Here is a 17,408-nt window from a genome sequence, read left to right on the forward strand (position 1 = left end):
ATATATATATATATATATATATATACACGCACACACACATATATATATACATACATACATATACATGTATATATTTTGGAATAAAGCCACAGTTTTAATACAAAAAAAAAAATTCTTATAATATAGCAATTAGAATATTGAAAGAGAAAAATATTGCAGGCATTGTTAAAGGATTTAAGTTTGAAAATCAATTTCAGTGTTACATGTATGTATTAAAAAAAAAAAAATACAAAATATAAACTTGAAACAAGCAAACTAAGATGCTTCCTCAACAAAAATTGTGACAAAAACCTGAAGGAAAGATTACAGCAGCCCAAATTATTTGGATTATGGAATGAAACAATAATTCAGGATACAGTAGCACACCTAACTAGCAAGTAATGATACTTACATCTGTACATTAACACATTAATGTAACCATGTAAAGCTACATTAAAGAAATCCTAATTTGGCAACACTGTTTCGAAGAAAAGGAGCAAAAAGAGATAGCAAAAAAACACCAAAAAGTCCATTTTAACCAGAGAAGACTTAATATTAGAACTACAAGAGCAACAACTACTTTTGACTGAGAAGGAAAAAAGGATAAAAAGAAACAAATAAATATGTTTAATAATAGATATAGAAGAATAGGTAAATATAGCAACCACAAGTAACTGACTTTATTCCAAGCATTTATGAGAGTTCTACACTGAGAAGGTCAAGTACTGTGTGCTAACGAAGGAAGGAAATTTAAGAAAATTTACCTGGAGAATATTCAAGGAAGACGTCCCAGAGGTCAGCTGCACACGAGATGGGAAGTTGTGGTCGATTACGATCTATGGAAGGCAGGCACACACCCAATGAAGAAAAACGAAATAGCGCATGATAGAATATCATTTGAGGTAGCCCGTTCCGATAATAAAGTTATTTTGTCAAATTAACTTCCAATAGTTGATTTGGGGGATATAGAGAGCAGCTATTATTTAGAAAACTGGTTTTCAAAAAAGAAATGAATTTATACCAAAATTTATGAAGCCATTTAAAAAAATCTTGCTTATGCCAGAACAGAAGACATCGTTTAAACAAACTTATTGCCACATTATAATAGTTTTCAATAAATCATTAACTCAAGACCAGTTTTCTATAATAAAAAGAGAGGGGTCAATTTAAAAAAAAAATTTTTTTTAATAATTATAAATAAATGAAATATAAAATGCAAATGAATTTTGTTTTAAATTTAAAACGAAAATTCATATTTATCTCCATGCACTGAGTGGCATGGATAACCAACTATCAAAGTGCATTTTATTATTTTAGGTCAGGAGAAAAACAGTTGTAGATGAATGAAAGAAATTTATTAATTATAAAAGGATTTAATTTCATTAACCAGATCTCAGTATAGTTCAATTTTTACTTTAAAACCACACATACCATCTTCATTATCCTGGTTAAGGGACAGTTTGTTAAAGCTAGTGAGCTGATCATAAGAGTTTTCATTCAAACCCACTACTTTGGCAGACTAAACTTAGCAGTTGAAGGAAAAGAAAAGGTAAGGTTGAAACCAGGAACCTTACTGCTGCCAGGTCAATGCTTCATTACTGTATTTAATACAAGAACTTCATACATACAAATACCTACTTTAAACTGAGTAGATGTTGACATATCAATCTAAGCTAACAGAGTCCTTATTAAAAAAAATACTGATCCTAAAACCAAGAAGAAATGAACATCAAGGAAAATCTAGAAATTGATATTTCTTTTAGAGATGATTATGTAACTGTGACTAAAAAAGTTAGCTTTAGAAAAGTAATAATTTTAAACAAATCTAGGTCATTAAATTGACAAGTTTTATAAGAAATTATAATTTTGATAACCATAACTTTTTCATGACTGATTTTTTTTTTTAAGGTATTGATTTTATAGATAGTAAGTGAGGTCTCTCTTGTTTCACTAATCTGTTATAAAAAAAAAAAAAAAAACCCTTTTCTGTTATCTCTGGCTCACAATCTGCCACAAATGAACAATTCTTTCCTTTCACTCTTTCCTTCTCATATCACAAGCTCATCAAGGCTCATGGTATACTTGATACATCTAATTTTTAAACTACCTCCTTGACATATTGTTACAGGGGATATAATAATTATGATTAGATAGAGAATTTACTTGGAAGTGTCATTCAAATGAATAGGTAACAACAGAATAAAAAAAAAAAACCCAACCCCCTCATATAAAGAACAACTCCCAAGTTCAAGCTTTAATTTCTGCCAATAGTTTCAGCAATACTTAATACTACTTTTATGAAAAAATTGGCAAAGATCCTAAAATCTCAGCACAAAATCAGAGATAAGCATTATGAAAATTGGAGGTATATAGTCAATGTGATGTGGTTAGAACTTAAAATATAAAAACAGTCCTATATGTATACACCAGAATTTATGATTACAAATGAGCATTAAACTGAGATAACACACACACACACACACACACACACACACACAAAGGCAATTTCTAAGACTATGTAAACATCACCCCTTACTACAAAAATGAAAATATTCTTAAAACCTGTACAACTTTCCTAACCTTACTGTCAATCATCCTTAAAAGACTTTTCTAAAAATCATTAAGCTAATTTCCCACTAATTAAACTCTTCAAAAAAAGACCAAGTGGCTCTTGATTAATGCAAATTAAATTTGAGAGAGAGAATGAGAGAAAAAAAAAAAAAAACTATCTAGGAGTTAAAGAGTCTATATGGAATAACAGTAAGATACAAAGCAAGAGTAAATGATTACGATTGAATGAATAAATGCAAAAGATTAGTCATTTGTTGGTAATCAGAGCAACAGTAAATCAAGAATCTTGGAGAGAAAGTAATTAATTAACAGTAAGCTTGGTTTAGGTAGAAGTAAATGTTTCGGATAAGTGCAAAGAAATTTTTCTTTCAATTTTTATAAATTCTTTTAGGCTGGATGGGTTAGACAGTTTTGCATTTTGACATGAATTAGTGAAGTAAGCGGTCACTTGTTTTCAAAGCCAGCTCAACCCAACCATGAAGTTACTCTAATAATTATTTTCCATTAAGGAAAAATAAGATGTGAATTAATGCAACTTGCTTAAATTAAAAGCAAGCTTTTTATCTAATGATCTGCACATCCAGAGTTCAAGCATTATTCAATAGTAACACTTAGATATACAATCCATGCCATGGTAAAATACATGCAAGGAATTGAGGATACATATTAAATTTATCAGACATCAAAATACTGATTGATAAGCACAGCAAATTTATGTAGAGACATCTGGTCAGTTTTAAAAACAAACAACTAAAAATTATTTCAAAAAAGATTTCTTTCTATTATTATTGTTTGTTGTTGCTGACACAAGTTGGATAACAAATCTTAAAACCTTAGTTATAAAATATTTTGTGAATATTAAAGGATTTATACCACATTTTTGAACAAAATGTCTATTTAAAAATAACTAAATTTATCTATCTGTGCGTGTGAGAGAGAGAGAACATAAAAGCATTAGTCAATTTGGACCATTAAATCTAATTTTCCTTGCACAAAATAAAAAAAAAAAGTTTGGTACCATATCTATTTGAAAAGCACAATTTTTTTTGAACCAGCTAAGGAGGAAATAAAATGATAATTTTATCTTTCCTCATTGTACAAAACAAGTCAGTCTGATTTTAACTGGTTTTATATATATATATATATATATATATATTTGTTTTAAAGTCATTCAGCTCAACAATTATGTTCTGGGGAGCAAAAGAACTACAATAATTTTTTATAACTGAGAAGATAAGTATGGTTGAGTGGTTAAAAAGCTTGCTTCCCAATCATGGGTTCAGTCCCACTGCACAGCATCTTGGGCAAGTGTTTTCTACTATAGCCCCAGTTTGACCTAAGACCTGTGAATAGATTTGGTAGATGGAATGTGAAATTATTATACATGCACACGTGTGTGCATGTATAATTGTGTGACTTGAGATCACGTGATGGTGGTAAATGAGCATCACTGTCATACAAGCTGTGTCACTCATTTCCATTCTTCCATGAAAAAATATTTAGCAATAGGGAAATATTACCTTGTTTAAAAACAGGTAGGAAACAGGAAGAGCATCCAGCTGTAGAAAAATCAACCTCAACAAATTCCATTTGATCCATAAGAGCATGGAAAAGTGGACATATGATGATGACAACGACGATGGTGAGGATTTTTTTGTAGTTACATTGAAGTATATATGAAGGCAGTGAGTAGGTAGATTTTAAAGCATTGAATTGAGTGCCTTGTGGTATTTGTTATGGCTCATGGCATTCAGGTGGTAACAACTGACGACATTAATACCAATCTATATTTGTTGCTGTCTATTCTATGGAGGACATTGTTGTGTGCGGAGAGAAGACGAGATAGCACAGGCAACTGCTTGTCTTCCGTAAAAATCTTGCAAAGACACCTTGGAGAGGAACTTCCCAAGTGTACATCTTATGGTTACACAAGATTCACAGAGGTCAAATACTTCTTAAGAATCTGTTATGCAGTTCAATGCTTTTAACATTTGTAGTGAAACAAATGTAATGTATTCATTTTGAGGATATGCAAAAGTTATATTGTTTTGTATATGCCAGAAAGATACTCAGCTTCCATACAAACCAGCTCGCAATTTTAATTAAATATTAACTTCTAGCTATCTTTATGATTGATTGATTGATTGATTATTAGCTAAATGCTATTTCATCAGCTTTATTTCAGGCAGGTAACATTCATTTCACAAAGCTTTCATGGATTACAAAATTGAACTGTTATCATGTATCATTCAAATCAAAAGTGTAGAGGCCTACCATTCCAATATACCAAGATGTGACACTGATCTATGCAACAAACTGTTACTGGATTTATGGTTTTTATAGTTGCATGTCTGCTTGTCTTATCGATTAAGGGAAGTATTTGACAAGTGTAAGTCAATCTATTTACAAATTAATAAAAGAGAAATTCATTTATTCCAAGTGGCATTGACAATACCTGGATTCTAATAGAACTGTCTTATTTGAGTACAATCATAGTCTTCAGGAACACCATACAATCAATGACTCCAATGCCTGAAGATTGTTAAGATTTCTTTCTAAAGTATCTAATCATAGTAACCAACTAGGGAAACCACTTAATTGTTGCTCGACCTGCTAAAAATAGCAACCAAATCCCTTTGAAATCATATACCAGTCTTAAGATAAGGAGACTATCCATTATCTTTCTTAAGTCATTGGACAATGGCCATGATGGAGCACTGGCTTGAAGAGTTTAGTCGAATAATGAACCCCAGTACTTATTCTATCATCTCTTTTGCTGAACTGCTAAGTTATGGGAATGTAAACAAACCAACACCAGTGGTCAAGCAGTGGGAATGGACAAACAGAAAGACATGCACAAACACACACACACACACACACACACACACAATGGGCTTCCACACAGTTTCCATCTACCAAATTCACTCACAAGGCATTAGTTGGCCTGGAGTTATAGTAAGAGGCTTGCCAAAGGTGCCATGCAGTAGGATTGAACCAGAAATCATGCAGTTACAAAGTGAGCTTCTTAAACCACAGCCATGCCTGCACCTAATGTAGTCTGGGAGTGGAGGAAAGATGGGATGGTCATTATTGAAACATTTGATGATGACTAACTCGGAGCTCAGCAACAATGTGTTATTTTTGGTGAAATGACCTGTTGTCCCTAAAACATGAATTACTCTACTGTGAGGTATCAAAAATTTCCTAATACCAATTTGTCACTGAAATTAATTAGCTCAATCAGTCTACTTTAAGTGTCCCTTCTACTGTCATTTTTTCCTCCAACCCTATCTTTTGCTTTGAATATAACCCCTCACTCTTACACTATTAGTCCAACTGCTTCAATATAAACTGAGACAACATACAGTGGTCTGGATCTTTCTCATTTTGCAGGCTAGTCCCACAATAAAAAAAAACTCAGTACACAGTAATGCGAACTGCAAACAAATGAAGACAATCTTAATCTTGGGGGACTCTTTAGCCTTATGTTCAGGATACATTTCTGGTGTTGGCACTACAGACGAACCCAGCACACTTTGAAGAGTGGTTGGTATTAAGAAACAGCACTCAGCTGTAAAATTCATGCCAAAATACAATGTACAAGAGAAACATTTAGGAGGGCAGTAATTCCAAATAAGAATTGAACTGGACTGGGATAACTTGTGTGGAAAGTTGATTTAAAATGAAGAGCTGTAAAATCTTTGATTCTGAGAACTTACTACTGCTAATCTGGCAGAACAATTTTATGCCTTTTCTATATTTTACAGTCTTATTTATATACTAACTGCAAAAAGTTAATTCTTCCATATCTACTTATTTTACAAATGAATGTCTTAAGCAGTAATTAGCCAAAATGAAGTTAGTCAGGCATACTGAAGCAAGCTGACCATCTCACCATACATTGGTCAAACTATCAACTATTATAAGTATGAGTACTAATATTCTGCACACATACACACACAATACAATTTACATAAAACCACTATTTAAACTTTTTGAAGTTTAACTTTTCTAGAAAATTGTTAAACATGAAATTTCTAACAAAAATATTTTCTTACAAAAATAAATCTTTTTAACTATAAAAAAAAATTCAACAAATGACACAAAATAAAACAGGAGATATCATGAGGCTTTATCTTAATAAATTGATCAGGTTAGAAAGCTGAATTTTCAGTCAAATATAATATATATCTTAAAATATAAGCATACGTATGTATGTTAATATATGTGGCAATTAGTCTTAATGGAAACAAATTCACAGCTTACATTTGAAAGACAACATTTGAAAGCAGATAACTGAAGATTCAAATATATAAAATGCAGCTTGTAATAGAATAGGTAAGCAAGTGGCAGAGGGTTTTGAAGCACATTTTATTCCTTTCTATGCACAGCGAAATAAGATACAATAAGCTCATAGCATTAGACCACATAGTAAAAACTGAGAATCTCAAGAAGTCTAGTGTCCTAGTAAATGAATATCTAACTAAAGAAAATTATCAGGTCAGAAATTTGTATAAAATGTATCTATTTCAAGTAATGAGAGAAGATACACACACAACAAAGAGATTCAACTACAAACCAGAGAAAAAACACCAAATGCAGATAGATCTAGAAAACCTGTAAGTTTTGTTCTAAATATGAACACTTGTTGCAACTTATGTTTATTAAGTGCTTAGAAAAAATTAAATATGATGCAAGATTTGAAGATCAAATCAAGACTATTTACTTTTCGGGAGTATTTAGTTTTAGTTATGCTAAAACATTAGAAATCAAATAACTAATATCTAACAAAAAACTATAATTCCTTTTTAAAACCAATCAGAAAACTGGTGTCTTTTACATCAGCAAAAACTCCATTGGAAGAAAAATTGCACCAAAATACAATGTGGAAACTGTCATTAAATCATTATTTAAAATTTAACTCCACTCCATCAAAACAATTTAGAATTACTATTTCACACTAATTAAAGAGAGAAAAAAAAAAGAAGAAAAAAATTTAGATGATAACATATAAAGCAATTTGTGATCTTGATAAATGAAAACCTTTAGTTAAGTACATTATACATGTTTGCACATTATCATTAAAATTATTGGATTTAGCTATGTAGAGCTGTGAAGTTGGCAGAGAAGTTAAACAAAAATAAATATTCTGGTATCAAAACTTACTTTATCATGGTTTTGAGATACTTATGTACCAGTTCAAAACCATGTTTCTTTCCCACAAGTCCTTATATTGCCATAAAATCATTTAAGCCATTTTTCAAATTTATTTTTTAAAAGTAACATCAAAGAATATGAGTGTATGTGTACAGAGACACCATATAAAACAAACACAGCAGACAATGCCCAATTGTTTAGTGATGACATTCCTGTGATGGTATAAATGAAACTAATATATTAATCAAGTACCAACAACAAATGAATAAAAATTGGCAGCAGTGTTCAGAATAAGGAATATAATTTAGTGATAAGAGTACATTCCAGTTGATATGCAGCAACACATGAATTATATGCTAGTGCAATATTAAAATATCTATATACTTCTAGCAGTAGCTTCACCTCTTAGCTGTTAAGGTAGTTAAATGTGAGAGCAGTTACAATTTGAGGCATAATTGTTTAGTCTGTATTTGAACAGCACTGGATAATTTTGGAATGGAAAACCCACCTACAAATCCCAGTTTAGTCTTTTATTTGAACAGTGTAGATGTTGGACAATGTTGGAGCGGAAACCCACAAACAGTGAAACCGATCTATATGCAACACTGTTTCAAAAATACTGTTGTTATGAATTTCAAAGAATTATGTATGAAGTATTAATTAAAACAAAAAGCAAAAAAAAAAAAAAGTATGGAAGAAAAAATAAAGCATCCAAAGTTACAAAGTAATCCTTCAAAATAATGAATCTCAAATGAGAAGTGATCTTTAAAATTTATACTTCAATTTTCTGTGTTTTTTTCTTCTCACTTTTAACAATACATTCTTATTAAACAGCAAAAAATGAATATCTCCTTTTTTTCATATCTGGGACCAAATTAGAGTGGGTCACATTGTTGTATGTTAAAAAATATAACCATAGAAAGAATAACTGAAAATAAACTTGCAGCTACAGAATAAACATATACCTCAATGTTATTTACCAGTTACTCAATATAAAGCAGCAAATCTAAGCTATTAAGATTCTTTTTACGTTAGAAATTCTAAACATCTGTTATTGTATAAAGCGGAATGGAAACATGGTTGATATAAAAGCCATAGAGATACATGGAACAACATAAAGAAAATACACATAAGCTATAAGGAATTTCTCCTAAAACAATTCACAAAGAATATAATGGAAAACAGGCAATTTTAGTTAACTATATTAAACTGCCACAGTGATATTTTCTCCCCTCCAAATTATAAGTCCTAATTTAGTAGATTTTATAAAAAAAAAAAGTAATTTAATCAATATCAAAATGCAACAACATTTACTCTCTAAATGATTTGCATTCAAAGATTGCATTTATACAATGCCAGAGGAAGGAACATAAAAATACTATAATTGTAGAGTAATATTAAGTTTATTTTGTGTTTGTTTTGGAAGGTTCTTGATGTGAAATCATATGCTGAAACAGCTATTGTTGTATTTTAGATGGTGGTCACAACCAGTGCATGTATTTTATTGGCAGGTGTGTATGTGTGTACTTTATATGAATGAACAGGAGGGGAAAATTGAGGAAGCAAGGTACAAAGAGTATTGTTTTACAAAGAGTATTGTTTAAAGACGTCACTAGAAGTTAAACAAGAGGCATTGTTGAACAGGAGTGCTAGCTAGTGAATTAAACAGGAAGAAAGAAAGTTGAAGCATTGACAAATAGAACAAGTGTAAGCAGAATTGGACCAGCAATAGAATAAATGCTGCAGATTTAAATGAGACGGTATATCATTCCTGAAAATTGTGGTACCACCTCATTTTTGTCTTCTAATAAAAAAATTCTTAAAATAAAATCTTTTAATATATTTACACAATATCTTTAGTTCAATTCTTTGTTTAAATCTAAAATTCAACCCATATGAATAAAATTATAATATTTTTCAAGATACATAATTTTCTTCAAGTGTGCTTCTTATGTAAAATTGTTATATAAATCTTCTAAATTGATTTTAAGCTTAAAATTAATATGAAACAGAAGAGAAAACAAAAAATGAAGTCAAGGACACACAACCTATCAATAAAAGTCTACACATGTACAGAAGAAATTCTATTAGGATTCCATGGAGAAAAAATAATTAATATAGCAAGCACCAATCTTGTGTGCAAAATCCACCTTAACTAGTATAATAATGTAAGTCTGGTAAAGTTCTTAAGACTATAACAAACCTAGCTATACCAATCCCAAAGAATTGTATATAAAGATACCGACTGAATTCCAACTTGTGAAATCAATGTATAAGTGGGTGAATGTTTTGCAGATGTGTACTCTTAGCACAATTCTTAGGCTGAATCAATGTATGTGCGTGTGTGTCTATATATGTATATATATATACATATACACAAGTGGGGAGAGCAAGAAGAGGAAGAATCAAACCAAGTAAGTGAACTGGTACTTTATCAACAACGAAATGAAAAAATGGATGAACACAGAGCATAAAGGGATGTAGCCAAAGAACACATGGTAGTTTGTCTGAAGCTCTACTGATTTTTTTTCATCAAGAAAGTATTTCAAACGAAATGCTCAACAAACAACTGAAAGTGTTGAAATACTGTTTTAATAAAGTCTTTTTTTTTTTTCATTTGATTTGATTTAAGACAAGAAAACAAACAAACAACAAAATCAACACTAAAAATTGAATAAAACCAAGAATAAACAAAACTAGAAACAATATAATTATAAAAAAACATTTTTTAAAAGTATGAAAACAATGACTAAAAATGTAAAGACAAAAACAAAACAATAATCCCTAGAAATAGGTTTTAATATAGCAACAAATTTATCATCTCTATACAATAATAAGCTGATGTAATGTTAGAGGGTTGAATTCTACAGCCATAAAGAGAGAAATAAGCAAGAGAGAGAAGTAAGAGAGAGAGTTACCATAAGAGGTGCAGGATGAGTGCACACACAAGGCTTGAGAGTTAAGCAATGAGTAAATGAACACCATACACAGTCAGAGTGAGTAAATGACATGGTAATGGGAAGAGTTGAACAAATGAGAAAGGTGTCAGATTTAATTTCAAGGTAATATTTTGTTTCTTAAATTAGTATTCATTTCATCATTTTGCATAAGCACTAAGAAATTGTTCAATTATAATTATTGTATATATATATACACTATTTCCAGATATTACCCATCATATGACAGGTAACACTCTAATCATAACATATGTATAATGAAATGTAGAAAATTTCAAAGATTAAATATTTAGAATGTGTGCAAAAATGGCCATGTGGTAAAGGAAGTTGGCTTTGCAATCACATGGTTTCAGGCTTGATCTTGTTTTGCAGAAGTTCTTTCTATTAAAGCATCATGTAGACCTATGAAATAGGGTAGAACAGACAACGGAAAAAATCTGTTACAGTTTTGTAGTAGACTTAATCTGCTGCTCAGCTTAATACAAATCATCTGGTCTTTGGGTGCCTCTGGCATTCAGACAAGGTCCACAGAATAAAGATAATCCAAGAGATCCTCACTTTCGACAGTTGTAGAGCCTCTTCAAATGTCATAGGCACCACCCCATCTCCCCTGACTAACTCGTAAAAGGGAGAGGGAGGGACCTGTCTCTTTTTCCAAAAGGCACTGTGGTATATAGCTTCAACATAATCATAATCTTTGTCATTCACATTTCTTATATTCCACATTTGTATGTGTCAAGTGGACAATAAATGTTTTATTTTTCTTTGAGAATCAAAACACTTTTCTAACCTAAAGATCATTGATCTTTTGACTGGATAACTTGGACTTCATATAGTGACAACTAAGAAGCCTCTTTGTTGTTACTTGGCCTATTAGAAGCAGCAGTGAAATCTCACTCAAATTATATTGTATCATCGAAGTGGACTGTTTGAGCAACAAGGTCATTCTACTGAGAAATACAAAAAAGTTTAGCACCAGATCAGCCCTTGATTAAAAAGACCTGTGATCAAAGATGCTCCATCAATAACCATAGCATTTTTTCAGGAAGTGGTTTAAAAAGTTTGCTTCACAATCAGATGGTTAGGGATTTGATCTTTTAGGCAAGTGTCTTCTACAATAGCCATAGGCTGATCCAAGTCTTTTAAGTGAAGTCATGCAAACAGAAACCATGTGGAAGGTCATTAGATGGACTGTACTTGTTCTTAGGTGACATCTAACCTATCTAGTCCAAGTTAAACATCTGACCCTTTGATGCCTTTAGTGAATTCACTCAGTCGCAACCATTCAGACCAGATTTCCAGTCAGAGGGGGATAACCCGATGCATCTTCCACTTGCAGCAATCTAAGGTGTAATATCCTCCCTCCATACTAAAAACAATCTAGGATGACACTACCCAATGTGTACAACCCTTTTAAGACAGCAGAATGTGATTCTAGTAGGTCAAGTAACTGCTTTAAAACACTCTCTGAAGAGAAAAAAATATTAAATATTTGTGGAAGTACACTTCATCAGTCAGATGTCCTGCTAAAAACATAAAACGTTTCCTCTTATGATACATCAACACATTTTTTTGTGTTGATGTACTGACTTGTGTCTCGCAAACACTGAACACTAACCAAACATAGAAGTTACTTCCTTGTTTCAGTCTTAGGAAAGTAGCAACCACAGGGTAGTTTTGGTTATGATAATCCTTTGTTTTATTGATTCAAACTTGAATTTGAAAGTCCTGATAAGTACAATCAACTACTAGGGCTCAGAATGTTTGACTTGAGCAAATCTATTATTTAGATTGAGGGTTGTTAAACTGTATCCCATGGTTTTAGTGGAGAGAGACAGAGATAGGGTTATTATAAGGAGTGATTAACTAGCAAAGGGGTGCAGTGGAAACTAAGGCTGATGACAAAATAAAGGTTTCACATAGGATCAATTAAAATCAGAGCAAAGATCAACTATATGACATTAGATAATTCCCTCCATTGATTCCCTACACTGGATTATGCCAAGAGATCTAGAATTCTATTTTTCAACTGGGATTATTGTGAAAGAAAAACAACTTTTGAGAGTCAACTAGTAAATACAAAATAATACCAATCTCCTACCCAATTAATAATCATATACATTCATATATTCTTTCTAAATAACTATTACACCATGCAAAGTTTCTAATTAGTCTCCATAACTTTATATCTATCAACAATACATGTGACATTTGATAATGTTAAATGCTGGCTACAATAAAGCTTCAGGATTGTACATGACTGACTCCAATCTTGTGGTTTTGTGCTAAGAAAGATGCACCAAAATTCATCAAAAATCTAAGTGTTGACATTTTAGAATCTTTTCAATTACTTTTGATGTAATGGTAAAAATTATTATAATTATTGTTTATAACAGAATGTAAGGAAATTAAACAATAGAACTGTTAGAATGTAACTTCTTGTTTTTTGGAGACTATATAGAGTAGAGAGGACCTCTTTATCTTGCCTTGGACAAGGCAACTTCTCTAGTACTGATGCTATAATAAAATGCACTCAGTACACTTTGTAAAAGGCATCCTGCTATAGAAACCATGCCAAAATGGCACATACAAATGAGGTGTGGCTCTCAGGCAGCAACTCTGGAAAAAAACTGACAGAAACACCGATGATCTGTCCAGCCCATGGTAGCATGAAAAATGGAAATAAACTATCATTCTCTTTTTTGCCTTTTACTGACAGAGTATTATTCAATCACATCTGCTCCAGCAATAAGCTTTCATATGATCATAACTTTAGAAATTCTAGTCAATCACTAAAACAAATCTCAGAGTTCAACAATGCAGATCGATTAAAATGGGTTCCTTTTTTCTTTGTAAAGTTTTCAACTTATAGAGTTTAAACTTGACAGACCATTAATTTCATCTTTTGTGCATTTGTCAAATATTCAAAATTGTGACTAGTATTCCCCTGCTACATTATGTGGCTAAGTGCTCTTTAACACCCAACAAGTAGAAATAAAGGTTCTTAGTTCAAACTCAATTTAGGAAGCTATATAGAGAGGTATAGGTAGAGCTCTGTAGTTAAGAACTTTGCTTCACAACTAATAGGTCCCATGTTCAGACCCACAGCATGGCACCTTGGTCAAGTGTCTTCTACTATAACCTTAGGTTGACTAAAACCTTGTGAATGAATTTGGTAAATGGAAACTGATAGAAGCTCATCATTATGTGTGTGTGTGTGAGAGAGAGAGAGTTAGTATCTCTTAGTTTTGACATAGCAGGATCGTTGTAAATAAGCAAACAAGTGTCACTGTCACACAAGAGATGGCCTTCATTTTCAAACATCTGTATAAACATATATCCAGCCACAGGGAAATGTTACCTTTCTTGGTAACAGGTGAGGGTTGGCAACAGGAAGAGCACTTGGTCATAGAAAATCTGCCCAACCCATGCAAGCATGGAAAAATAAATGTTAAAACAAAGATGATGGCTATGACAACAATATATATCACTTCTTGATGATCATGCTGAACAGATTGAAAGGTTAGTGTAGGAGACAAATATTTGAAAGATAAAAATACTAGTCAGAAAAATTTAAGTTGTCATAGTGATAACTCATCTCAGATGCAGACAAGTACTGGTTACTGCTGTAAAATACTATACATACATATATTTGTACACACACAGACAAATTTAATCTTTCAAAGAAAAGACAATACTGGTTTGACAAGCTTAAAAGTATTCTACAAATTACTTATTTTTACCAGGGTTGGACATTATCTACATTTCTAGGCAACCATTAAGAAAGTTGACTTTTTTTTAAAAAAAAATCAAACTTGGTATTTCAAATACACTGAGAATAATTTATTTAGCAAGTCAGATAATGGTAAAAGTATGAAGAGAGTAACTCCTAATATATAATAGCATATATCAGTTTCACAGCTGCATCACTTTACCCACCCACCTAGAAGGGTAATATCTCTGAATAACAGTGTCCTTCTCTCACTAAATACTTCCATTTCCAGCACTGACAACATAAAATGCATTTGCGACACAAGCTGTCAAGGATAACCAGTATTCTCTATTAAAGTAAGATGAAAGACGACACGGACCACGATGACCTGTCCAACACATATCAGCATAGAGCACTACTTAAATATAAAAACAAAACAAAACAAAAAAACTCATGTTCAGACTTCACCGTAGACACTGTTCTGACTTTGGCCAAGGTACATTTTTTCAAGATCAGTCTAACCAAAAATGGGGATCAATTTTCCACACACATAGCTGAGTGTTATTCATGCTAAGAAGGGCATTCAAGTGTAAAAGAGAAACCTCAACAAATCATTCTAATGCTTACATTTAAAGAAATCTTTCTACTAAGAAAATGCATATTTTACTCTCAACTTCTGTGTGTCTACCCACATTTCAAGCAGTCTATTTTTTGATCATTTTTAGGTGCTGTATTTCTATGTACATACGATTGACTAGAAAAAAGTATTTTTCTAACTTTTGTTTCTTACGTGAATTGTCAAAACACAGATCTATGCAGAATGTGGTAGCTGGTTTTGAAACACTACATTAGAAATATTGGTTTTGAATTCAAAGTGTACATGTGTGTAAGTAAGGCATCTGAAGACTATCAGAAAATAAACTGCTTAAATGTAATGTAAACGCAGGCACAGAAGAGTTGGTTAAAGCAACACTACAAGCTACAACTCTCATATACAACCAATAAAAATGCATCTTGTCATCCTACCATCACAACTGTCTCATATCAAGACCTATGGCTTGCAGCAGCAGTAGAAGCAATCCAAAATTAATTCAATTCAAATCATGAAAGCAACTGCTAAGACATGAAAATTGGTTCTAAGATGCAATTATGTTTGAAAATTTTATTAAGCATTAGATGCATAAAAATAAAAAATAAATCATGTACTTTTTCCCCAGAATACATTACAGCATTGCTAAAATTAGCATGTGTAGCAAAAATCTTCAGATTTGGTAAAGAAAGTATTGTAATTTGCTTTAAGCACTGCAGTAAGTGAAAATGTGATGTTTTTAAAACCTTTGAGCAATGCAGGCAAGAACTTCAAACATGTACAGTGATGTAAATGAATAAAAACAAAGATAGATATTGTATTACAGTGGTTGCTTAATAATTGTATCTTTTGGGATGAATTTCCCCTTTCAAACAAAAGAAAATAATCAGAGTTCAGAGAAATTTACTGCTATTGGTAAACTGTCTCAGACTGTGATGGTTTGTCAATAATAAATTTCTTCAAACTCATTACTTTCATTTTTTTAAATCTATTATTTGAAAAGGGGATTTATCCCCAAAATAACAACCTATGCAATACAATACAATATCTTTATCTTTGTTTTCATTCACTGACATTACATCACCTTTTTACATATTTTAATTCTTCACCTTCATTCCTCAAAGGTTTTCTAAACATTTATCTCACAGAATTGCTAGTTTCAAACAAAAACGCACAGCATATAATAGATATATTACTAAAAACATGAAAACTAGATGGTCTTAAATTTAATTCTTTAGTCTAATCAAAAGCTAACATGTATATCTTTAATATATATATAATTCAGAAAAGAAGCAAACAAAGCCATAAGTTTGCCACCTTAAAAGGTGAATGATAAAGATGATAGCGACTAACAAAAACACCAATTCTGACATTTCATGTAATAATTTCCAAATAGTGATTAGTATGTTATAGGTTATAAAATGTAAAGAATAACAAACAAAAATGTATAAGAGCATCTTAGTAGCGTTTTTCTTCATTTCTATGAAAAAATGTTTTGCCCCAATCTAGCTAATTCATGTTCATGACATACATAGCCATATATTATAATAAATGCAACCAGGAGTATTCAGTTAGCTAGTGAAGCATTGAAAGTTGCAAAAGAAAAAGGTGGTATAGAGATATGTGTGGTATGAATTAGTAATAGAGTTAAGAACCAAAGCTCAAACTAAATTTAACTGCCACTCCAACTGAGAACTTGAAGAATTTGTCCAGTATAAGTAGAAAAAAAAAGTATCATATTACAGTTGATTATATAATCCAAATAAATAAAGCATACTAAGGATTACTATTTAAATGAAGCATACTATTAATTCTACTTTAAAAAGTAGATCCCTGAAGCTAAAGCTTAAAACTAAAATTAAAATTGACAAAAAATAAATTAAAAAACCCACTGCCTGAGAAGAAATGCTTTAGAAAACTAAGGTATAATACAATAAATAATATACATTATAATATAACAAAAAAAAATTTAAACATTATAAAAACTGAATATGTTTAAAAAATAAATAACAATTAAAAAAATTAATTATTGTTCTAATGGTTCTGAAGTAGTATCTCTCTTTTTATGTAAACTAAACTGTTAATGTATAATAATTATAACTGGGGAAACATTAAAAATTATGTCTAGACCTATGAAATCACTGATGCTAATAAACCTAGAAGTTTAATCATTTCTTGCTACAGTTAAATCAAAATTACATATTAGATTGATATATCATTATTTTCTATAACCAATATCTTCAAAATACAGAATGGAGATATTTTTTGAAAGCAGGCTAAATTTTTACTGGACCCAACAATACTGCATTTTTTTGAAAATTTATTTTAACTAGAGAAGAGTTTTAATAATTCACAGTACACACAAAAACAATCATATCTTTTGAAAATAATAAAATGTTAATTGAAAAACCAAAAAAAAAAAAAAGGTGAAGTAAAAGGAAAA

The 17,408-nt window shown here is 31.2% G+C and overlaps 1 protein-coding gene across 1 annotated transcript in view; it reads right to left on the reverse strand.

The window, feature by feature from the left end:
- Positions 1 to 17,408, reverse strand: part of LOC106878736 (E3 ubiquitin-protein ligase KCMF1) — a 57,527-nt gene that overhangs the window by 13,889 nt on the left and 26,230 nt on the right. The window contains exons 6-7 of the mRNA XM_052974540.1: positions 14,657 to 14,794; positions 744 to 905 (exon numbers count right to left, since the gene is read on the reverse strand). Coding sequence (XP_052830500.1) covers positions 744 to 905; positions 14,657 to 14,794 — 300 coding nt within the window. The remainder of the gene's footprint in view (positions 1 to 743; positions 906 to 14,656; positions 14,795 to 17,408) is intronic.

This window comes from Octopus bimaculoides, chromosome 18 (genome assembly GCF_001194135.2).
Source record: "Octopus bimaculoides isolate UCB-OBI-ISO-001 chromosome 18, ASM119413v2, whole genome shotgun sequence".
NCBI classification, from domain to species: Eukaryota; Metazoa; Mollusca; class Cephalopoda; order Octopoda; family Octopodidae; genus Octopus; species Octopus bimaculoides.